The 23,658-nt window shown below is 40.0% G+C and overlaps 2 protein-coding genes and 1 pseudogene across 3 annotated transcripts; 2 read left to right on the top strand and 1 right to left on the bottom strand.

The window, feature by feature from the left end:
* The first annotated feature begins 61 nt into the window (after window positions 1-61).
* LOC145482136 (cleavage stimulation factor subunit 1-like) lies at window positions 62-16,052 on the top strand. 2 transcript variants are annotated; one of them, XM_081460741.1, is made up of 16 exons: window positions 75-842; window positions 2,586-2,716; window positions 2,971-3,057; window positions 8,958-9,050; window positions 9,289-9,329; window positions 9,727-9,843; window positions 10,706-10,828; window positions 11,320-11,395; window positions 11,549-11,628; window positions 12,026-12,085; window positions 12,798-12,860; window positions 13,136-13,168; window positions 13,371-13,425; window positions 14,153-14,233; window positions 14,593-14,673; window positions 14,782-16,052. In XM_081460741.1, exons 1-16 carry the CDS (start codon window positions 787-789, stop codon window positions 14,886-14,888), a joined length of 1,284 nt encoding a protein of 427 aa, XP_081316867.1. In that variant the 5' UTR covers window positions 75-786; the 3' UTR covers window positions 14,889-16,052. The 2 variants fall into 2 exon arrangements, with proteins under 2 accessions (XP_081316866.1, XP_081316867.1); XM_081460740.1 differs by lacking the exons at window positions 8,958-9,050; window positions 9,289-9,329; window positions 9,727-9,843; ... (8 more) ...; window positions 14,593-14,673; window positions 14,782-16,052 and adding exons at window positions 4,897-5,435; window positions 6,024-7,660 and having other exon boundaries at window positions 62-842.
* Window positions 16,053-16,567: 515 nt separating this feature from the next.
* On the top strand, window positions 16,568-17,032 carry LOC145480349 (histone H2B.1 pseudogene; annotated as a pseudogene).
* A 702-nt stretch (window positions 17,033-17,734) lies between these two features.
* On the bottom strand, window positions 17,735-22,618 carry LOC145482120 (uncharacterized). Its single transcript, XM_081460722.1, has 2 exons — window positions 22,295-22,618; window positions 17,735-20,793 (listed from the first exon to the last, which is right to left on the bottom strand). Exon 2 carries the CDS (start codon window positions 20,746-20,748, stop codon window positions 19,408-19,410), a length of 1,341 nt encoding a protein of 446 aa, XP_081316848.1. The 5' UTR covers window positions 20,749-20,793; window positions 22,295-22,618; the 3' UTR covers window positions 17,735-19,407.
* Between the last annotated feature and the right edge of the window lie 1,040 nt (window positions 22,619-23,658).

The following is a 23,658-nucleotide window of genomic DNA, read 5'->3' as shown; positions in this document are numbered from 1 at the left end:
TTAAGGTTCTATAGTACCATGGAAACAAAGTATTTTCCTCAGCAATGGGCAAACTGCAACTTTTTCGCTTTACTGAGCAGACAAAAAGGGCAAAAAGCAGACAAAAGCAAAACAAAAAGAATCAGTATTTTTTCTTTAGTGTGTTAACCCCTCTTCGTGGCAAAAGAAAGTGCAAAAGGAAAAAGGGAAGAAGTTGAAAATAAAGTTTCCTTCTTTCAGTCTTCTCGCAGGCTACATTGTATTGCATGCTTGCAAAACTCGCTTGACCCGCGCTAAGCCACAAATGAAACCATTGTAGGTTGGTTGATCATCTGCGCAAGCGTGACCGAGAATACATGCATCGTGTGCACATACCTTCATCATCAGCCACTTGCTACATGTGTACCTGTGATTTGTTGACAAGCTCTGTCCCTGTTCTGGTCCCTGTTTTAGCGTTCCGAGTAGAATCTGGAACGAGATGTGAGTGGTGCGGGAGAAATTGCCCGTAGCCTCCACGTTGCGCGAATGCGCGTCGCTTGCCTCAAAGCTATCCAGCATTACACTTGGAAAATCAATTGATCTCGTACATTGCTGCAATATTTTTTGAGACAACGCTGGGTCAGTGAGTCGATGGAACTTTCTTTAAAAAATTCTTCAAATATCTAGCAAAATTTTCCTTTTCGGTCTTTCTCCGGGAATTAGGGATTCGGCACATCTTCGGAATTGATCGCCATCGGTCGAGAAGTCGTCGCTAAAGAGTCGGTATAAGCACGTTCTTTTTTTTGACAACTTCAGTTATCTCTCGCAATGGCGGATCGGAATGGCTTGAAGGAAAGAGAAAACTTATATAAGCTGATGATAAGGTGAGAAAGGTTTCTGAAAGCTTAGTCCTCTTTTTTTCTCTTGTGTGTTGCGGTCATGTGAAACGGAAATATAATTCATGCTTCTATAAAACTTCTCGTGGACTGGCAGGAAAAAAAACAAGATGGCGACTTTTGTTTGGCTTTCAGCTAAGAACACGGTAGAATCCTTGGGGTATTTCGATTGTTCGGTTACAAAAAATTAGAAATAACGCTGCAGTATTACTTCTGGTTGAATATTTCAGTTCTGTAGTCCCGTAGTACAGTGAAGTGGATCTCAAGAAGTATTAACTCGTTTGATACGAGTTTGATGGTTTGGACGTCTTTATTGATCCGATCTTATGTTCGATTTTGCGCTTGTGTTTGTTCTATTTCGAGTTGAACCGAACATTTCAGAAATAATTTAAGTTAAATTTTCCGGAAAGAAGTCTCAGGTTTTAGGATCACTAATTTAGTTTAGCTGAATTAAGTGCAAGAAAAATAAAACGTGGATGAACTATGTTAAGCTTTACTTAAGCTTAAGCTTCTATTTTTACTTTTCCTTTACAAGGTTAAGCTTGAATTGAAAAATAAATACAAGAAAACCCTGTGTTTTCAATCCTGCATAGTTATGGAAAAAATTGCCATCGAAAAGGAGATATAAAATAGGGACACTTTCCAGTATGTGAGCCAGTGGTATCGCATACAATGACAATATTCTTGCCGGATTTATTGTTCATTGGGTAAAAACACAAAATAAGGAATGCAAAATTTAAGGCAGTACAAAGGCGGAAATGACCAGCTTACCATCTGACAAATAGATTATTTTATAGTTGTGGCCATCAGTTTGAAAGTAGAGAGAACATAGTACAAAATTAGTCCTTCTTTATGAATCTGATGTTCAGTTTTCAGTTTCCCATACATTTGTCTGTCGACTAAGTTTAATCCTGGGGAAACCCAACGTGGTCTATACACATGTGTCTCTGTATCAACAGTTACTTAAGTTTTGAGTGAGTCGTTCAGAATTAAGAATTATTATGACATTTGGTCAGAGCACTTCAAGAAAACATGATTTTAAGTAACAATGAAGAGCGTGTTACTTTCATATGTACAATGGCAGAACTAGAGGAGGGATCCAAGAGGCTGTTTGTCTCTTTTTATACCTCAGGGCAGGAAAAAAAAAGTGAAATCCAGTTGCCCAGTGGGCCAGTACATTTCAGTTTTCAGTTGCCCACACGAAAATATAACATGTACTTGCCAAATACACACGTAATGTTCATGCCCTATCAACTGCATCATTTACTAGGTACTGTCTCTAATCAGTAATAAACTATAACAGAGGAAGAACGAGAACACAGTATGTTAAGGTTTTAAATTAATCCATCCTTTCAACTCATTGTTTTGCTCATCTTACAGCCTTGAGTTTTGAAATTGTTTTTGATTGGAAATTATCACTAACAAGGCTGCTGGGGCTAATTTCACTTACCCATCGGACCACCAAACTTGCCCAAGAGCAAAATTTACTTGCCCCAGGCAGTTGGCCCTGGATTTTCTCCTACCCTGTATGTGAAATATTTTTAGCCTGCCCTCACATCATTGGTGCATGCAAAGGCCATGCTCAGTCTGTACTCCTAGGGGGGCAAGGAGATCTTCACTTCAGATCTCCTCCTTTTGCTTTTCCTGGATCTCTCCTTAATAGATTCATTGCTATATTGTTTCAAATTAATAATGTTGTGCACATTATTTAGTTCAATCCTACTCTTGCAGCCAGCTCAGGTACGATGGATTTGAAGCTATTGCATCCAACTTGGCCAAAGTTGTCAACATCATCAGTGCATGCCCTCCAATGGCACGACTCCACCAAGTTGTTAATCTCGGACTTCAAGCTGAAGCAGAAGGTATGCCATAATTATTTTAATAAAATTCATTCATATGTAAACCCTTTCATTTTGGCAGTACAGGATGGGAAGGCTACATGTGGCTAGGCTGAAGCCAGGGACGTGGCACAAGACAAGGTTGGTTTGAGAGCAAGAGTTGCAGCCCTTTGCGTTTCCTGACACGGAGATTACTAACTAACTTCTTGTTGGTAGTAGATAATAATTTTTTATTTCTCCTTTACCATGTGGTAAACATCTGGATTTTATTTTGTTAGGAGTAAAACCTGAACCCACAGTGATTCCTGGCCTGACACCAGCTGTGGAACCCAGTCGAGGAATTGATTTGGAATATGAACCGGAAGGTATGTAATATTGAGTGGGAGATGTATTTTAATATAGGAAGTTACATACAGTGGAATCCTGATTTCTCAAACCATCAATTTTTTGAACCTCCTGATAACTCTAACCAAAAGTCATTCCCTCTCCTCAGCCAACACTGTAATTTTACTCCTCATTTCTCTAACATTCCGATTTTTCAATCCAATTTTCATTTCCCTTGGAGGTTCAAAAAATCAGGATTCCTGATCCACTGTAATTACAGATGTATATACTGAACATCACTGAACACTTGTAAGTACACTTACAGCATACTGTGTAGTGCTTAGAAGGACATTGATTTAAATTCATGCAGAATTGGCAGTACAAATGGCTCAAGTACTTCTTGTCCATTTGTACAAGGGCACCAAAGAGTTTTTGGGTGACAAGTGATAACGGCAAAAATTAATGTTCGAAGCATGAAAGCAATTTGTGATTCCTGAATTTATGAAAGAAAACCATTGTGATGCAAGAATTTTGATAAAATTTGTGCTTGAAACAGGATTACAACCCACTCCTTTGCTGCCCTCTTGTAAATTTAGCTATGAACCTTCTAAGTGGAAACGTGTTGTGAGCAGCTCCCAGGTGTGTTTTGTGCACCAGCTATTGATGGATGCAAAGCAGTTTCACAGTTCATATCAATATAAATACCATGTGTACACAAACATGTAAAAATGCAGGGCTGTCATTAAGTTTTGAGTCAATTGTAGCCTTGATCTTCACACCCATAACAAACTTGTTACATTTTGAGTGAATTGTATCAACTAAAGGCAAGTTTACCTGTAACATCAAGGGCCCATTAAACATAATCAGCCGTAGCAAATGTTATTAGTTACGGCCCTTATTGACAGCCCTGAAAGTGAACAAGTGAATGAAATGGAACATCTGTATACTGAATCAGTGCTTGATTATTTTAGTAAGATAAAGAGTTGGTCATTTTTTGGTTTGTGTTAAAATACAAATAAACAACTACCAAGTTATGCTAGGGTTATTTACATATTAATTCAAAGTCATAAAATATTATTTGATGTAAATCATGTCAAGGAGTCCACTAAAACACCTTTTAAAAAATAAAGCTTCTAATCTTTAATCTTTTGTATCATGCTAAGAAGATGGTAAGAAGATGGTATAAAGTTGTTTTTTGTCTAAAGTAGCTCTACTGTTTAAAGCTTATTTTGGAGAAGTTTCCTTGTGTAAAATTCTAAATCTGATCAATGTTGATAATTAAAAGTGAAATTGTCTCATTTTGGTTTTAATGCATGTAATTAAACATTTTTTGACTTGTTGCTGTATCGTGGGCTGAAATATCAGTCGACATCTCCTTGTCTGTTAGGGCGGACAACCCAAACCTGTGGACAAACTCATCTAAATCACAGTTTGCATAACCCTTTAATTCCCAAGTGTGACGAACAGCAAATTTCTGTTCTATTGCCTTGATTATTATCCTGTCAGTTTCTTAGAAATTACATAATGAATACTTTTTTACAGTGTCTCACGCACCCTCATTGTGTCATCGGTATAATTTTTCGTTACATCACACCTTATTACATATAGTTGTACTGAGGAAAATTTTCTATCTCTGATGATGCTGTGGATCGGTGAAAGCTTGGAATATTGATTACTTTTTTTAAAGTAGTTTAAGGCCTCACTTGAAAGAACACTAAGATAAAAGTACAGTGAGTAAAGAAATCTACTTGTTGAGGTATTGTAATCAGCAAGGAGGCTTGAATTTAAAGTCTTAACATTTTATGGATCTGTTGAAATTACACATAATACAAAGCCTGATTCAGTATACAATGACTTATTCCATTTCATTGCTTGCCCAGGGGATGAAGTGAATGGAGAATGGCAGAACTCCACCACTGATGAATCGTTCATGAGCAATCTTGAGCTTCAAAAAGTAGACCAAGATTGTGACAGTGAGCCAGAGGAGAAGCAAGATGATTCACCCTCGGCAAGCGTGGTTCTGCATCACATTTTAAGAATTACTTCTGGCAAGAAATTCACAGAACCTCCACAAGATATTAAGTCAGTTCCAGCAGCAGAACCCATCAGAGCAACTGGGGATGTCTTAGATGCAGAGAGCATCTGTGAACAAGTTAAAATTGAGCTCGTGAAGTACAACATTTCCCAGGAGGTCTTTGCAAAAGCTGTGCTTGGAAAATCTCAGGGGTATCTGTCAGAAATGCTAAAACATGGAGAGAGCTTTTTTCGTCCACAAGACCACACGCACTACAAAGGGTGGTTGAATTTTGAAACCATGAGACAGTTCCTTCAGAAACCTGAGGCAGAACGCCTAAGGATTTATTATCACAAAGGCGAGGAGTTGAAGTTGGAGAGGATGAAACGAAGACAAGTAGAGATAGTAAGTGCAGCATTTTTGTTAGCGGCAAGTAATCTTTTATCAAGTGCATCTAGTATCTTTCAATATTATATTGTTGAGATTTAAAGGGGCTTGGTTGTCATGCATTGACTAATTTTTTTATGATGTAGAGTCAATTCAGGGAAATGTCAAATTAAACATTCACCTGGATTTTGGGGCAACCTTATAAAGATTATCTGTTTGGATGGATCCCATTCAGGTCAAGAAACAATTCTCATGGGTTATCCACGGTATAGAAAATGTAGTCGAATGCTGACAAAGATGAGCTGTCCAGCTCCTTAAACTCCTTTGGGAATGACCTTGCTAAATTTCTTTTAATTATAGACTTTTAAATATACACTGTAGGTGCTCTGTAATAATTATTATTAGTTACTCTCGCATCAGCATTGTTATGTTTGCAAACAGAGAGGTGATGAGAACAAAAAACTACTCAACTAGGAGCAATTTTCTTGAAGAATCAGAGGAACAGCTTTCTACACAGCATTGATGTTAAAATACATTAACTATCTCTGAAAGTATTTTTGTTTGTTGGTACTGTTAAGGTTAATAAGACTTTTCTTTGTCTGTCAGGGTCTATCTGATGATCCATCCAAGAAGAAGAGACGCTACATTCCAACAGAAGCCAAGGCAGTAATGGAGGACTACTACCATCGTAACAAATACCTTTCCATTGAGAAGCGGCAAAACCTAGCCAATCAGCTGGCCATTCCCGAGCAGTGTGTCAGTGATTACTTCAAGAATCTGAGATCCAGGAAGAAACACGAGGAACGTATGAAGTGTTTACTTAAAGGGCTTGATTACAATGAGAAACAACCCGACAAAAATGATTCAGAAGATGAGGAATATTTAGAAAATGGTGCTGGCAAACAACATCTTCCATGCTCTCAAAATATCTCAGTTGTGACAACTGCAAGTGCAGTGGGAATCTCTACACAGTTGCATGTACAACCCTCAAGTTTAATTCGGTCATGTGGAAGAAGGTTTAACGTGTCTCCGGCAGTGATGACATCAACCTTTCAGGTCAAACCAGACAGGAAAGTTTCCGAAACTGATTTAGTGGCATCAAAAATTGCTTCTCTTACACAGAGTCAGAAATCTTCACATAAACAACCTACATTAGCAAACATGCAAGTTGCAATGAAAACAAGTGCAGATGGTCAGCAGCAACTGGCAGCGACTCCTTCATTTGTGTCTGGTCGAGAGAGTCCCAGACTTGCAACTCGCTGCCTAGTGACTTCGACACCCTCCTCTGTCCCTGAAGTAGTGGATACTTTCTCGCTGGAAGGTTTGATTGACAGTGCATGCAGTTCTGTTATGCTTCAGGGGGGGACTCCTGAAACTGAGGGTCTAGAGGTTGGACAGCAGATATATGTTGTACATCTTAATAACCATGCAGAGACCAGTGTTCCAAATTGACGATGTGAAGTCCTGCTAGAAAAATAAACAGCATTAGGCACAATTTTATCTGAGAACAACATAGATTGTTCTCGTTTTTACCTGGGACTGACAAACCTTGCGTTAAAGGAGCTATGTCAAATGAAAGAGAAAAGTTTGGCATAAAGTTTGCAAGTTCGTTGCTTCTCCATTCTTAACCATCCTTGTTCCTTTATGGTTTATTATTATCTCTTTGGTGTTTTTCTATCTTAGTAAATTACTATTTTCAGATTTCCTTCAATTTCAAAGTAATTTTGTAAATGACCAAAATCGCTCAAAATGGCGTGAATGAGCCCCTTGAATGCTTGCTGATGTAGTGGAAAATTTTTTAAACATCCTTATTAGACACTTTTTGTGGTTTGTATGGTGTTCACATAAAACCTGTTTTCCTTTTTTTCATTAAGGATGTTGTTTATCCAGCATATCTCTGTGTTTCAGCACATGTAAATTGTCTCACAAATCAATAATGTTTCTTGTTTTCATCATAAATTTAATAAATGCAAAGATTATTTTAAAATATTAAAGTATCTGTAATCTAGATTCCTTGAAATTAATTTTAACTCTTAGGCAGATGATTAGGATGAACAATTTGCTTAGATTTTAAGAAATCAAGGAAGTGTTTGTCTTCAATGACTAAAATTTGTGGCTTATATTAACAAATAAGTAAGGCTAAACATTCTATAGTCATAAAACAAGACACAAGTTTGAGAACACAAGGAAAATTTAGAAAGCGTAGGACAAATTTTTAATTAGTGCTTTTAAATTTTTTAAGTGTTCTCAAAGTCCCTGAGTGTTTTGTGGCAGTACAATACATGGTTTAGGTTTATCTGTATAGATTTATGCATAAATGTAAGTATGTTAGTGGTAAATTGGACATTCAGTTGTGGCTGGCTTGTCAAGACCAGCAAAAAAAGCACGTCCAATGTGTGTACAAAAAACTGTAAATAACATAGATAAGTAAACTGGCTTTAAAGTATTACAAAATGTAATGTGTATCTGTACATGTAGATTCTCATTAAGCTTAGTACAAAGTGTAATATATTAAAAGTTGGAAGTTTAAAAACAGATACAGAATAAATTTGAAGTACGTGGAACACTGTTTTCTGAAAGTTAAGTGTGGCCATAGAGGCATGACTTGGATTGCAAGTATTAATTAAAATTTGTTAAGGAGTTTTGGTAAGCCACAAGTCAAAAATGAGTCGGGTAACGAATAATAAAGGCTTGACCATGCTTCGGTCTGTTGTGAAACACACAAGAAAGTGACGACAACACAAAAGAAGTGTTGGGTGAAAAACGAAACTCGACTACAAAATTGTGGTTATGTCACTATTCTAAGGTTGCAACCTAAGTTTGGCGGGATTCGGGACGCGAGTGAAAATGAAGGCGGGATGAGGGATGACAGAAATTTTTAATGGCGGGATGCGGAATAAAATTTCTTCGGCGGCAACGGGATTTGCTCAGTTTGGCGGGATGCAGAATAGTTTTAAAAACAGAAAATCACACGTTACGATCGGTACGCGCAGAACTGCAACTCCAAACGGGTGGGATTGGGCTAAACAGTCTGAGTGGGACGGGAAATGGTTGCGGGATGCGGGATTTTAAACAGCATATGTTGAACTCGTATCACTGCCCATAGACTATCTGTGATCATTAAATTATGACCACTGTCAGAGGATTCAAGGAAATTTCCTCAAACTCATGTATTAGTTCATCAAGTTTAAATAAAAAAATCATGACCGTCACGGTGTTTGGGAATCTGATCTTAATTAGCTTAGACTTTTACGATTTTATTTCTCCGTTTTCTCCTTAGTTTAAGTTTCGATTGAGAAGATATCTCAAACACTCAAGACAGCGTTTGACCACATTTCCAAACATTTCAAGACTCAAAATACTTCGCTGCGCGTCGTAAATTCAACTCTTTTCTCGGTGTTTGGAAATGTGGTTAAACACTGTCTTTCCTGTTTAATCTATTGTATCACTACTGCCAGTTGTGAGAACAAAACAATCCACATGATACGAAATCGTTTTCTAGGAGGAAGTTCCATTCCGAGTGTCACTTTAATTTTGCAGATCATGGTACCAGTCCTCCCGCAGCCATGTACGAGACGTATTACGTCACAGCTCACAAAGCTCCCTGTAGAACAGCAAGTTTTAGCCCAAACGGTGTGTAAATTTAACGTTACTGTACAAAATGTGATGAGCAACGCGTGGCAACCTCGTTCCCAGCATCTCTCTTCTTGCGGCGGGAAGAAGAAAGACTCTGGGAACGAGGTTGAAACACGTGGCTGATGTTTTGACGCTGTACCAGACTTGCCTTTGCTTTAGATTAACTCGAGCTTGCAACTCAATGTTTATGAGTAAAAAGTTCAATCAAGGGCTCATTTCTTTGTGCTTAATTCAGGTCGACTGATAGCTACTGGCTCTGTGGATGCTTCCATTAAGGTATTTCGTAATTAAACACGAATGTACATGTACATGATAAATAATAAAAATAATACATTCAACGAATCCGGTAAGGTGTGTAGTTATGTAACAAATACTGAATCTACAAATGTAGTGGTGATGATCAATAGCTTGGATATAAGATAATTGCAGTAAGCTGCGCAAGTTATTTCACGTAAGCCGACACCACTTCTTTCATTGAAGGGCTTAGAATGTCAAGTTATCGACAAATCGCTGACTGTCAATCGACTGTCGGCAAATTGTCGGCGAACTGTCGGCTGACTCCTAGCGCGTACTTTGTCGTAAAACTTTCGGCTGATTGTAGTTAGACTGTCAGCCTACCAAAGGACTGCAATCCGCTGTTCTAAACGTATACCAAAGTTTTTATTTGTGTCAGGTGTTAGATGTTGAGAGGATGGTCGCCAAGAACACAATGCCGCAAACACAAGATCAGGGCGGAGGAACTAATCTAGAGAATCATCCAGTTATCAGGACACTTTATGATCACATGGAGGTAGAGCTAACTTACATGTAAAACAAGGCAATTTTAGCCCATAATATTAAAATTTAACACTTTAGTGAAGATTTTAGCCTTTTTTTCAAATGATAATCAAACTAGGTTTTCTACATTTTGGCCCCCGCGGGGACTCCCATGTCAAAAGGTGGGGATGCTCGGTCGAAAATTTGAACTTAACTCCTAAAACTGACCAATTTGGGTGTGGCTCGAAATAGACTTGATTACCAGCCCCTGTTCAGGAAAGGAGCCCGCGCTACTAGACCAGACTGGAGAGACCGGCAGAAATCGAGCTTAAAAACGGAAATAAGAGCACTATTTTATTACTATTTCTTCGATTGCACCCTAGAAGATACTTTGACAGCTAAAATTAGTGGCGTTTCGTCATTAACACACTAAGTGAGAAGAGAATCCTTGATTTATACCCCTAATCGAGACGACGAGCATTCCGGACCTTTTTGTTTGGGAGTCACCCAGGCATTTTGGATGAATCTGAAGTAAGCGTTCTGTTCAGTGTGGTCCTGTAGTTTAGATTCTGAGACAAAGAAGTTCTAAGGTGTTGTGTTATTTGGCAGGACTCTTCCTCAATTTCCTCACGGACCCGGCGTCATATGTGGGTTGAGTTTGTTGTTGGTTCTCTTCTCTGCTCCGAGAGGTTTTTCTCCTGGTACTCCGGTTGTCCCCTCTCCTCAAAAACCAACATTTCTCAAATTCCAATTCGATCCTTGAATGCACGGACATTTCTGAACGAGTTCTTGTGAACTCCTTGGTGCTCAGTGGGTAAACAAATTACATTTACATTTACATTTTTTTTTTACAATGTGTCATTTTTTAAGCATACATTCTGTTTTTATCTTTTTAGGAAGTGACAGCAGTCGAATTTCATCCCAGTGCATTGGTTTTGGCTTCTGGTAGCAAGGACTGCACAGTCAAGTTGTTTGACATTTCTAAACCTTCAGTCAAAAAGGCGTATCGTGCTATTCAGGTAGAGACTATTGTAAATTAATACTACACTTCCTAATAACTGTCTAGGTATTTGTGGAAAGCAGTGTTATGTACACGGGGCAATCTTTTCTAAGAAGTGAGTTCATTTTAGGCCCCGTCCACACAAGCCGGAGGAATTTAAAAACGGACTTTTCACTCTGAAAACGCATCAAATGTTTTCCGTCCACACGTTCTCCGGTCATTTTGGATTTGTGTTTCAGGAAAACTCTTGCAAGAAAATCACATTGTTATTGTGATGTCATCGTTTTCGAAAAGCTCCGTTTTCAAAACGTTTTCCGTCCACACTATAATGCAAAGCCGGCGTTTTTCAAATTCTTCCGATTTGAAGAGCGTTTTCGAAAAGCTCCGTTTCCATGACCGATTCACGGTAGGCCTAACCGGAGAAAGGAAGCTGGGTTTTCAAATTCCCCCGGCATGGTGCGGACGGAGCCTTACAGTGCTTCACCAGATTCCTTGTTTTTGTCTTTTCAGGAGGCGGAGGTTGTGACGTCTATGTCTTTTCATCCCACAGGAGACTTCATTCTTGTTGGCACAGAACACCCAACTAGTGAGTTACTCCGCGATAATTTAAGTGTTCGACCAAATGGCTTGAGTTGTCGGGAGGTTAAATAAAAATCGTGCTTTCGAGAAGTCAGGATTTCACTGTATGTATTTTTTGCCTTTGTGTTGTTTTATTTATTTGTTTATTTATTTTTTGTAGTTCGTCTCTATGATACTAACACTGGTCAGTGTTTTGTGCCCGCAAACCCTCGGGAATATCACACAGGACCTATTAATATGGTGAGTACTGATTAGTTAACAATTATTCCACGAGCGCGCGTTGGATATGAGATGGTAGATAGCCGACGAGGCGAGTAGCGCCGAGTTGGCCATACACATGTAATCATGAATCTCTTATCCAACTAGCGTGAGTGGAAAACTAAACTAAAACTAAAGTAGAAAACTAAACTAAAATAAAATAAAAATAGTACCATGAATGTAAACCATGGTATAGTGGCTCATATATCATGATGGCTAAGCGAATGAAGTCTCTTGAATTGCATTATCCAATGATCCAGTGTTTAATATTCTTTTATATTTCTTGCCATAATTTCTAATACTTCTGCACTTGAATCGTTGATATATCTGGAAATTAAAGGGGTGATAATAATGGTGTTAAAATTGTTTTATTCTGTAGGTGAAATATTCACCGTCGGCTAATCTTTATGCATCTTGTAGTAAAGATGGATCAGTAAAGGTGAGAGAATATTATTGCATTTCTTCGAATATCTATCGATGCAGTTTCATTTGTAGGCAAGGCTTGATAGTGATAGATAGTAACTGCGGTTTTTGGCCAAGCTCAGGCTGGTATAAATGTAGGCATTATGTTTGTGACCTGTAAGACAAGTGATTTTACCATGGAAACCTTATGTTGAGGAGTTTGCACAAACTACAACGCCGACGGCAACGAGAACACCACCCCCTCCCCCTGAAAAAAGAATGAATGCAACCCCGAGCCCAGGCTCTCTCGGAGAAGGAGCCTGGGATCGAGGTTGGACTGATGAACAGGTTCAGGTTGCTAGAAAGGTGGATAACGCTAACCACCGGATAAATCACTATTCAGCGGATAGCGTCGTTTGATTTGTTGACACGTATCCACCGGATAGCGATTTCTCCGGTGGATAGCATTATCCAGCCTTCGAACAACTGGGGCCTGAGCAACAGACTCTGCACGTGCGTTATAGATCTTGGTACATTCCTTAACCGTCCTATATGTTCACAACAACGCGAAATGATGAAGTTCTGTGTTTTCCGAGAACGTGAACCACGAGTATAAAGTTAAGCTCAGAATATGGTTCTAGTACCGGTAGACTTGAGAAACGTTACATTCTTAGGTAAAATACAAGTTAGCAGTATTTCATTACTTTATGATGCTTTTTTTAGATGAGAACGGTTACAATTTCTTTTAGATCTGGGATGGAGTCAGTAACAAATGCATTGCAACATTTCCTCAAGCACACAATGGTGCCGAGGTAGGTGGGGAAATTTAGTGCAATCTTGAGTAGTTCTCGAGACAAAATAATTATTGTCTGGCGTTTTTGCTCATAAATTATGTCAAGATTTAAATAATTTGTGATCCATGCTCTCAGTTCGATTTATTTATTAATCATTCATTCAGTTTTTCACGGAGTGAGTTGGTTGGTAGGTTGCTCAGCCTGTCAGACAGACAGTCGCACATCACAGACAATTGTCTTTTTTTCCACTGTCATTCGCTCATTTTTCGTTATCATGTGTGTTCCTCTCTCAGGTTTATTCTGTGTGCTTTTCTCAGAACGCAAAGGTAGGTCCATGAATATCTCACTTCACTTAGTATTATTATTTTTTTTAATGACTATTGTCATCCGAGCTCCTCGCCCCCGCCCCACCCGCCACTTTATCTCCTCCCCACCCTCACCTCACCACTTGTCAAACGGATGTGATTTTGTGCAAACATGTTTCGTTCAGAGAGTTATTCTCATCTCTACTCACTGTTTGTTTCGCAGTATATTGTATCGAGTGGAAAAGATTCCCTGGTGTTCTTATGGGAACTATCGACAGGTAAAATTGACATCAATTTAACCGTTATCTTGTAGTTTCCTGCAAAGTCTTCGTGCAGGACAACAGGTGTAGTGGTCGCGGTATTAAGCACTTAACGACTGCCCCGCGGGAAACAGTGACTTTTGTCAATACCTCCCAACCCAAAAATAGAAAAACAAAAACTGGGAAAAAAAAAAAAAAAAACTGGGGAAAAATCGTTTGTTTGAGGCCGGCTGGCACACAAATTTGGCGCGGTTTCAAGGAGCACGATTTGGTCACGTGCGAGTCGAAAGTTCAAGTTGTTGTTTCCCTAGGGAGTTAGTGAGTTTGACTCATAACGCGTGACACGTTTTCCTTCAATCGGAAAACGTATTTGAGTTGGGAGGTATAACAAACTGTTTTTCATTCCTAGGAAATTTAACGCCTGTAAACCCCCTTTATTAACACTGCAAGTCTCGGATTACAATTGCGTTCGTATGATTTTGAAATAGTTTCTGTTATGATGGTATTCTAATCTGTTATACAAGCTAGTGAAACCAAAGCCATAATATAACCAATTACAACGCTGATAAAAAAAAAAAAGCTGTAATAAACAAATCAGAACTCTCGACATTGAAAACCGCAGGAATAAACGTTACATTGGATCCGACATAGTTTATTTGATCTGTCTATAGGAAACACAGCCAAAGGTGGAACCCTCTGCTGGTACACCTAGTTTGAAAGAGATTTCTTGTTTTTTCCTTCTTAGGCAGAGCATTGAGCATGTACACGGGAGCGACCATGTCGAACTACAGAACACAGATTGTCTTCAACCATACTGAGGATTTCTGTGAGTTAATTATTAGCGCCAAAGAGCTGTCGTGAGACCAGAACCAAAGCAGTCATAATATCTAAACGTAAACAACACAATGAACCGATGAGAGCTCGCGCGTAACTTTACACATAGAGCGGGAAAACTTTTGGCGATCAAGCGGGGATTGTCTTTCGTTTGACATCTGACTGGTCAAGTAGCTAGGTGGCGCGAATTTTCTAACCAATCACAGGGCGTGGGAAGGAAACCGGCAAAAGACAATTACGGATTACTTATAGTGTTCTAAATATACAGTGATACACTAAGGTAAATTAGTTCACTGATCAACTTCCTAATGATGTATCTATAAACTAACCGCAAAATCTTTTTTTCAACAGTAATCGTCGCAGATGAATCGAACAACAGCATAGCATGCTGGGACACGAGAACAACGGAAAAGCAAAAGCTTCTTAATTCAGGTATGAAAATGAGTACGTTTTTCTTTACAACCACCTAATGCTATGGGTTGCTACAAGAAGAGTTCTGTCTCAACTGGTTCGCATTTTCGTCTGTTTTTTTTCCTGCAGGTCACAACAATCACATTCGTTGTATCACCCACTCCCCCATGGGAGCGGCTTTTGTCTCATGTAGTGACGACTTCAGAGCAAGATTTTGGTACTGTCAGGGAGTGTAGAGCTGTTCCTCCTGAATCTGTTTTATCTTTTCAACTCCACACCACCGCTGCAATGAGGGCCATGGAAAGTTAAAGAAAAAAGTTTCAAACCTGAGCTGAGGATATTTTTTTGTACAAGGTGACTCCACAGACGCCGTTTAAGTCACGATCTCGACACGTGCTACTTCTAAATTTTGAAATTCTAAATGCCAACAGGACAAGTCGCCATTTTGGATTTCATCTTTGGATGACCCCGTGAGGTATCTCACACAGTTGTCACGTCAAAATAGGAAAGGCACCAATTACGTTTGCCCTCCACATTGTACGTTGTCTAGGGATTTAGAACAATAAAACATTAACTAACTCAATTTTCCTGGTGTCGTTTTGTGGACACCTCGTCCCAGCCTATGTTACAGCCGTGACCGTCCTCCCCGAAAGAAAAAAAAAATCGGTCTTAAATAGGGTAAGGGTTTTGGGAAGTGGGCCGCACACCCCCACCCAATTTTTCTGGAAGTACTCCCCGGCCCTTCGTGCCAACATTTATATCTTTGGCTGAAAATGTGGGAGACCGGGTCCTCAAATAGCCTGAAATGCCATGCACCCAAGGGAGTGCGGTGCGATACAAAATAACAACAACAGCACATCTCTTGTTTGGATTTCAAGGAACGCTTCTACGAGCGTTGCGTGACGCTAAAAGAGTGTAGTGCGGGAAATTCGACCCTATTCATTAATAGGGTTTTGTCGCTTGTCTGGAGCCTGTCGGAATTTTCACTCGAACACACTTCCTTCTAAAGAGTATAAGCGCGTTAACCTCACTCAAGGACTGTAAATGGAAATTCAGCAAAAAGTGCGCAAAATTTCGCAGTTGTAAAAAAGCAACCGCAGACGTCTCAGGCACAGAAAAGCAATTCAAAACCGTCTTATATTTTAAAATTCGTGTTTGCTCGAGGAAAATGTCTGTATTTCCGAGTTCGAAAAAATAAGAAAATCAATATACTTGAAACTGTAAAACTCTGGGATGACGCGAGCTGTTTTTTGTTTCATTCGAGTACGCAGAACTTACCATCTGCTAACTTTAATATTCTCCCAAACCGAGTATAGAGGACACGTTTTATAACTACAGTCGACCTCGGTTTTTTTCGAACTCAAAACCATTCCCCTTGAATTTCCTTTTACAGTCATTTACTATCGGCTATTTTAAACTACATGTATTTTTATTAGAGGTTGAACTGTAATGTAATACAAACTGCTATTTATGCTGGTCCAGTGAAGGTATCAGGAATAAACAGAGAAGCACGCTAGTTTTATTGACAGGGTGACAGTCATATTTTTCCTGAGATAAACTCCACATCCTGTCTATAGGCTTGGGTTTCCATAATTTATACTTTCAAATTGTTTTTGTCAACACATTTTTCTTTTCCGAAGCGGACGCCAAATTTCAATTTTTAAGGCATTCCATGGGATCGAAATCCACCAATTACAACCTTACGTATTGACCTTTGACCTCTACGACTGCAACAATTGTGGCAAATTAACCAATCAGAGAACGGAAATTTCGATCCTCACGAAATCTGATACGTTCCAATTTTAGCTATAAATAATGCATACATAATCGAAGTTACTACTATTCGATCTAGTCTATTGAGGAGAATTTTAGGCCTTTATTTAAGAAGTATTGCTGAATCTACGTTGGTTGAACGATGGCGCCAAAAGTTTCTAGTAAAGTGAAAAGAGAGAAGAAGGCTGGCAAGTCGAAACCTAGTGCTGGTACTGAGGGCGACAAGAGGAAGAGAAAAGTCAGAAGAAAGGAAACTTTCTCGACCTACATTTACAAGGTTCTGAAGCAGGTTCATCCAGATACTGGTATCTCCAGTAAAGCCATGGGCATCATGAACTCGTTCGTCAACGATATCTTCGACCGCGTTGCGAGCGAAGCTTCCCGTTTAACAAAATACGCCAAGAGGACGACCATGAGCTCCCGCGAGATCCAGACCGCCATCAGGCTACTTCTGCCCGGTGAACTGGCCAAACATGCCGTGAGTGAAGGAACCAAGGCCGTGACCAAGTACACCAGCAGCAAGTGAGGCGATTTTCCCGCCAACAAAACAAACGGCTCTTTTAGGAGCCACCACATCGGTCTAAAGTCTTTGACCAATAAAATTGAAATATCATCTCATCCGAAACGCCCTTGTAGCATGTTCGGAAATTGTACAATTTGGCGACAATGTAAATTTGAGTTGTTGTCTTGAGTTGTAGCATAACTGTGTTATTACATTACTCAAATTTGAAGTGTTATCAGCGTATAAAATGTTTTGACAGAACTTCGCCAAGTTTAATATCACACTAAGTTAGTCACGCAATCAGCGCAGTGTGACACCTTTGATATCACAAACTTATGAAAAGCTACCTGCCCGCACATTGTTCGCCACCTCGTTACATGGGCATTTTCCTGCCCCTATTAAACTGGGTTGTTTCTGGCATAGAACTATTAAAGTAGTATTTCATGAAAACAGCGAGGAAAACTCAAAGCTAGGCCTAAAACAAAGCTATGAATATTTCTAAATATCCCCTAACATATCCGGACATTTGTGGAAAAGTCAACTGAAAATTCACCCCAGCCTCTCAAAGGAAAATATTGCTGCCTCTTTCACCTTAGACTTAAAGTCTTCTCTAACGAGGGCATCCTTTTCATCGTAGCTGCTTTGGGAATTTGTTTGAGATGAAATTTCGCAACCCTGTGGTTCCTATGGACTAAGTTACTCTCAACCTGAGAAGAATTCAGTCACAAGGGCTCGAAAGATTCTGAAGATCTTCATTGAATACTGATCAAATCAGGCAAGCATATGAAGGGAGTGTAGTATAAAGAAAGGCTGTGCTTGCAGGGTGCAAATCATGTCTCCATATCCACAAACTGCAAAGTTTCTTTAATTATAATTTGTTTAGTCTATTTATTCTCACTGGTAATACCAGTGTGTTTGGATGAAATTTTACTTAAATTCTTAAAAACATTTGGAAATTTCGGGAAAACGTGTTACAGTGCGACTAGCACTACTCGAACCGGGCCACGTAGAAAAGAATTAACCTGGAATCAACCAGTCAGAACGTTACTTGAGAACAAAGGATAGCAATCTTTTTCTCAAATAAACCAATAACATTGAAGAATACGAACAAGAGTTCTTAACAAAATTGAAAACCTAACAAAAGTGCGAGGTGTTGTGAATCTCTCAGCAAACTTTGCCATTTGTTGATAGGTCAGTTTCGATCCTACATTTTGTACGCTTTTCAACAGTTTCGGATTTGTGTCCCCCCACATTTGTTGTAGCAAGCTTATTTGTTCGAGCAAGGTCTTTAATTACGATAATCCGCCGTCAAGGACAGAATCTGTAAGGGCCTGATTACATGGCGAATTTCAACCCGGGCTGAAATTTCAGCCCGGCTAGCGGGGGCTGAAATTTTGTTGCGATTACATAACGAATTTCACCCCGGGCTGAAACATTAGCCTCGGCGACAAATATGAAATTGTGTGCGAAAAGTCTCCAGAGAATCAAAATGGCGCCGAGAACACGAATCGTGAAAATAGGCGCATTGCTTCTCTCGTAGTTTGACCTTTTGTTGGTGCTCAATTTTTATCTTTTTGGGATAGTAACACCCTACAATGATGATGGAACTGAAACGAAACCTGTCTCTCAGCCACAAAGACGTACTTTTATAGAAAGAAAATATGTCCTCAAGCTTGCCGAGTTCATGGCTTCCCTGACTGCCTCGTGCTGTTTAACGTTGTCTCAATGTTCTTATATTCCATCTGGGCTTTGAAATTAGAGAGATTCTCTATTTAATCGCCTTTATTCCACTGAGATCGCTTCTACTTCGTAGCGGCAGCCATCTTATTTCCTGCTTTTCAGCCCGGGCTGAAATTCCGTTTCGATTACATGGGATTTTTTCAGACTTTTCAGTCCGTTTGCCCGGGCTGAAAATCCTAGCCCGGTTTCAGCCCGTGCTGAATTGCGGCCCGGGCTGAATCCTTCTTCATGTAATTGCTAATTTGATTTCATGAGAATTTGTTTCAGAAGCCGGGCTGAAATTTCAGTCCGGCTAACCAGGCTGAAATTCCAGCCCGGGCTGAAATTCGCCACGTAATCAGGCCCTAAGAGTGTATACAACGCAGAGGAGCTGATAGTGTTTATTTTTTCACGTCAAACAGACCGTTGTTTGTCGTTATATTTACCAGACGCTACCAGTCCATTGTTCTCAGTTTGAGTTCTGATTGCTTAGTTTTCTTATCGGTGGCCCGGTTCGAGAAGTCGCACCGTAACAAAGTCCTCTAAATATAATAACTATTCTTAACCTATTCTTGGACAGATAAAACAAACCATAAAACAGATCAAATGATTTATTCATCAGTTTGGAACCGATAAATTCGGCTATTGTCAAACAGATCTTAAGAACAAACAATAAAACTTTTCAACTGAAACCAGTTAGCCCACAGCTAAATAAATATAAGAGGTAATTGAACTTGTATTCTCAGCTGGTTTGCTGTCCTTTAGGGCTTAATTGCTTCAAACACGAAGTCCACGAGAAACAACGAAACACCCATCCCAAGTAGGCGTCCCAGCTGTAGAAACATGTAACCGATACTAGTCGCCAGGCCCTCCTCGTGACTCTTACCCCGCTGCCCTGGGGCCAGAAGCATCAGGGCGGCACATATTCCGTAGCCAGTGACAAATCCGAACAGACCAACAGTAAGATAGGCTACCCAATCAGCTTGCAGTCCGCTAACCGCACAAGGCTCGAAGTAGATAAGTAGAATCGGAACGGCTGTAACCAGCTGCACTAGGCAATTGCAGAGAATCGTTTTCTTGTTGTAGAGGATCCCGAAGATCGGTAAGGTTTTCCCAACTGCAGTTGCTACCGAGTAACAGCCGAAGACGATGACGATGAACCAGCCTGTCTTGTCGCTAGACTGCGAGCCTCTAGTCGAAGAAACCACAGTGGAAGTGTTAAAAATATTAGACGAGTTGGAGAGATGGTTAGTGACGAAAGTGCAGTTGTAATTTCCGTGAAACTGCGAAGCAATGCCCGGAAACAAGGCACAGGCGATGGCCAATGCCACTGAGATTGCTGTGAGTGCAGCCCAGTTATTCCTGATGATCTCCCTACGAGAGACGTTGCCGAATTCGTCACTTGTCAGTAACGGTTGGTTCTCGTTGTCCTCGGCGTCTTCTAAGCTTTCCCTATCAGTGACATTAAAACGTTTAGCGTGCGTTGATTGGGGGACGTGGGCTCGCAGAATGGAAATCAAACAACATGCTACGAGAATTGTCAGATCCACTAAGGCTACAAACAAATAGCCGCTGAGGCGAAAACCATTATCCTTGTCTTCGACATATTGAAAGGATCCCTTCGAGATACAGCGAATGATGAAAGTCGCTGCAAATGCGAACACACCGCCAGACTGTGCTGCGTGGACTCCAAACTTCGGAAAATGCTTTCCAGCGAAGCTGTAAAGGGCTCCACCGCCGACATTTTGAACGACGGTCGCAACGAAGATTACGGCTAACACCAAACCAAACCGAGCTGGTGTGGATAAGATGCCGGTGTCAAGAGGTGTAATGACTACCACTGCGACCAGCAAAATTACCGAGGCAGTCAGTGTGAAGAGTAGTACAGTTAAATGACTCGATTTGGGTGGGAAGGTGACCATCAGCAACGCTCCAACACTCGCCGCAACTCCGACCGTGACACCAACGTACACCTCGGGCTTGTAGTTGTCAGGGAAAAAGTAGTTGAAATAATCAACGGCGTTGTAACTGAAAAACGTGGCGCTTTGTACGGAGGCACCAAGAAACCAGCATGTCAGGTAGAGCTTCCAAGGAATTGCCATCGACGTTCAATTGTTGGTCTGGTTTGGCCTGCACAACAGTTCAATCTGAAAGAACGTGGAAAACGTAGTAAATGGGTGGTTTCTTTTTTTGGCCGGCCACTCTCGTCCCCAGAGGCTGCGCTCCTTTAGGTCGGCACTCTGGCCAAACCCGATTTTCTGAGCATGCGCAGAGCATTCGGCTCGTATTCACAGCCAATCAGATTTGTCAGATTTCACGGGAGGTCCGTGAATTGCGGACTTCCGGTGTTGGAGCAGCCCAGAGGTCACGATTCTTGGTGCTGACCAAAAGGAGCGCGGCCTCCGGGGACGAGAATGTTGACCGGCTAGTTGGCTGTTCATGGGCAGAAGAAGAGAGAAGACAGTTATGAAAGAGAATCCAACTAAGTGCATGGCAGTCTCCTTAAAAGTGGTCCGCTGCAACCCAGGTCGGAAAATAGTTTTGCTTTAGATCCAGGGGCACCCAACGACCGTTTTCTCTCGAATGCTTTTAAACGCTGTTTTAGGCTGTCTGGAGTACTTTTAAAGCTCTGTAGGTTAATTTTAGGTTGCGTTAAAATTTTTTTATCTGTTCGGTTATTCTAGGGGAACCTGAGTATTCTCGAATTTATTAGGGATTTTTTGTCCATTTCCCGAAAACCTTAGGTCTTATCGCCTTTCCGAAAATGATAGCTAACCTTTTTTCGGTACCCAAAACGACCTTTTTAACAATCCGGAAACAACAGACATTAAATTTCTCATATCACGAAAGTTCGAGGTGACAATTCTCTTAAGAAAATCAGAGGGGATTAAAAAGCCTTCTGAACAGATAATTTACCGAAATGATCCGTTGGGTGTCCCTGTCAGATCGTCTTAAAACAACTAAAGCTTCTAAAAACCCCTGGTGTATAATGTGTCTTATTTTGAAAACGAGTACGGTCACCCCCATTTTTTTCTTCTTTGGCAAACGTTGATCTTTGCCTTACCGTATGGTAAGTTTTGAAAAAGTCTGTACGTGGGAATATTTTTGGGCGCAAATTTCCTAAAGGTTAGAAATGCATATAACTTTCGATGTAATTTGATTTAGAGATTCGTGAAAATCTGTTAACACCTGACAGATCACTTTCTGTAAACCTATGAAAGTAAGACTGTTGAATTACGCTGTCTTTACTAGCGTTTATTTCTAAAGTCCACTCCCGGCGGCTGTAATAAACTTCAATGAAATTCTATTAAGCAAAGGTTAGAAAGCATAGAAAGGTAAAGATACCTTGTGTTTTTTATCTTCCTTTCTCACTGCCCTTTCCGATGTTTCGTTCTTCTGCGTATATCAAACTCATTATGCAAATTAGGCTATCACACAAATTCAGAAACGGTTCAATAGCTATATTTCATTCATGTCTAACATGCAGAATATCCCGTACAAATAAAACCGAGGAACGGTTGAAATAGCTTATATAAATGTTGAATTATTCTGTCCCGAACTCTGGACGACCTATGGAAAGGTCTGGAAAAGCCTGGCGAATATTATGTAATTTTGTTATCTGTTAAAACTCGGTTTGTTCTCACTAACCTTTCTGGCCTTTTGAATCTCGTTTTTCTTTTCTGTTGATAATTTCGTAGAGAAACGTGTTATGTAAACCTTGCAGTCGCTCTTGGTATTAAAACTTGAAGATTATTTCAGCTTCTTTAGCTAGGACCCTGCGATGTACATCGAAATCAACAATTCGTAACCTTTGAAATATAATGGCGCCGCACCTGACTCGTAATCACGAGATTAAAGCTTATTTCTGAACTAGCCTTCCTTTGTGCTAATCACGAGTTTACTACCTTATGCATGGTGTAACGCTTTATAGTATGTGGCCTAATAGTAGGACCCAGCAATATAAAGCAAACTTTTAAACTGTGTTTTTTTTTGCTAGAATATTGTTTTTCCGGTCGAAACTGAATATTCTTATTTTTCTGCCGATTTTAGGCTGAAAATATTTTTGTGAATACTTTTAGATTTTATACGCCTCAGTTAAAAACTTATAACTGTATTGTATTTACAAATGTTCAACACGCAAAATTATATTCTTTTCAAAATCTCAGCCTCGGGTTTATTCTTAAAAATATTCTTAAAATTTCGCAATTTTCAGCCTCCATATTCTCATAAAACTGTTTTTCCTTTGTTTATTCTTGTAAAATATATCGATATAAAAAAGAGAGAGTGTGCATATAGTGTATCGTTATTGTGTTTAAAATCTAAGTCAAGTCAAACTGAAACAAAAACACGACATGGTTTATGGTTGTTTTTTTTAATTATCTCCATTATTTCCCATAGTCTGTACTTTTAAAATTGCATAAACTATTTCGAGACCACGAATGAGCCAGCAGCACTGTTGGAGAGCTTGGCATAGATTAACCAGAGTTACCGGGAAGCTGATTGTTACTCTGTTAGTTGTTTCCAGTGCACTATCAGTGGGCATACATTGGTACACAGGACCGACCGCCCGGAGAAGATATTTCCACATGTAAGCTATCTGGGTATGTGCCGCTGTGAAGGCTATTCTGTAGGCATACGTTGGCGCACAAGACCCCCTGGGGCGAGGTATTCCCATACTTAAGTTATATAGGTGAATGCCGCTGTGAAGGGTATTGTTCTCAGGCAGTTTAGTCTGGGATAGGGTATAGAAATCAGACAGTTTAGGTCTAGAATAGGGTATAATTTGCCGAGAAAGTGGTCCGTGTATAAACAATTTAGTCTAGAACAGCGTTCTTTACCCGGGGTTAAGGTTCAATCGTAGAAATTGAAGCTTAAAAGTGACTGTGAGATATTGGCTTAGTTAACGTATGTTGGATGAGGTGTTGCAAAATGTCGTGATTTGTCAGTGTTGAAGCGGACGGCCGAGGCAAATAATTGATCTGCAAGACTGCAAGACATGCAAATCTCGATAC

This window comes from Orbicella franksi, chromosome 3 (assembly GCF_964199315.1).
Source record: "Orbicella franksi chromosome 3, jaOrbFran1.1, whole genome shotgun sequence".
In the NCBI taxonomy this organism is placed as follows: Eukaryota; Metazoa; Cnidaria; class Anthozoa; order Scleractinia; family Merulinidae; genus Orbicella; species Orbicella franksi.
Note: the sequence above shows the minus strand (reverse complement) of the source record. Positions and strands in the feature narration are given on the sequence as shown.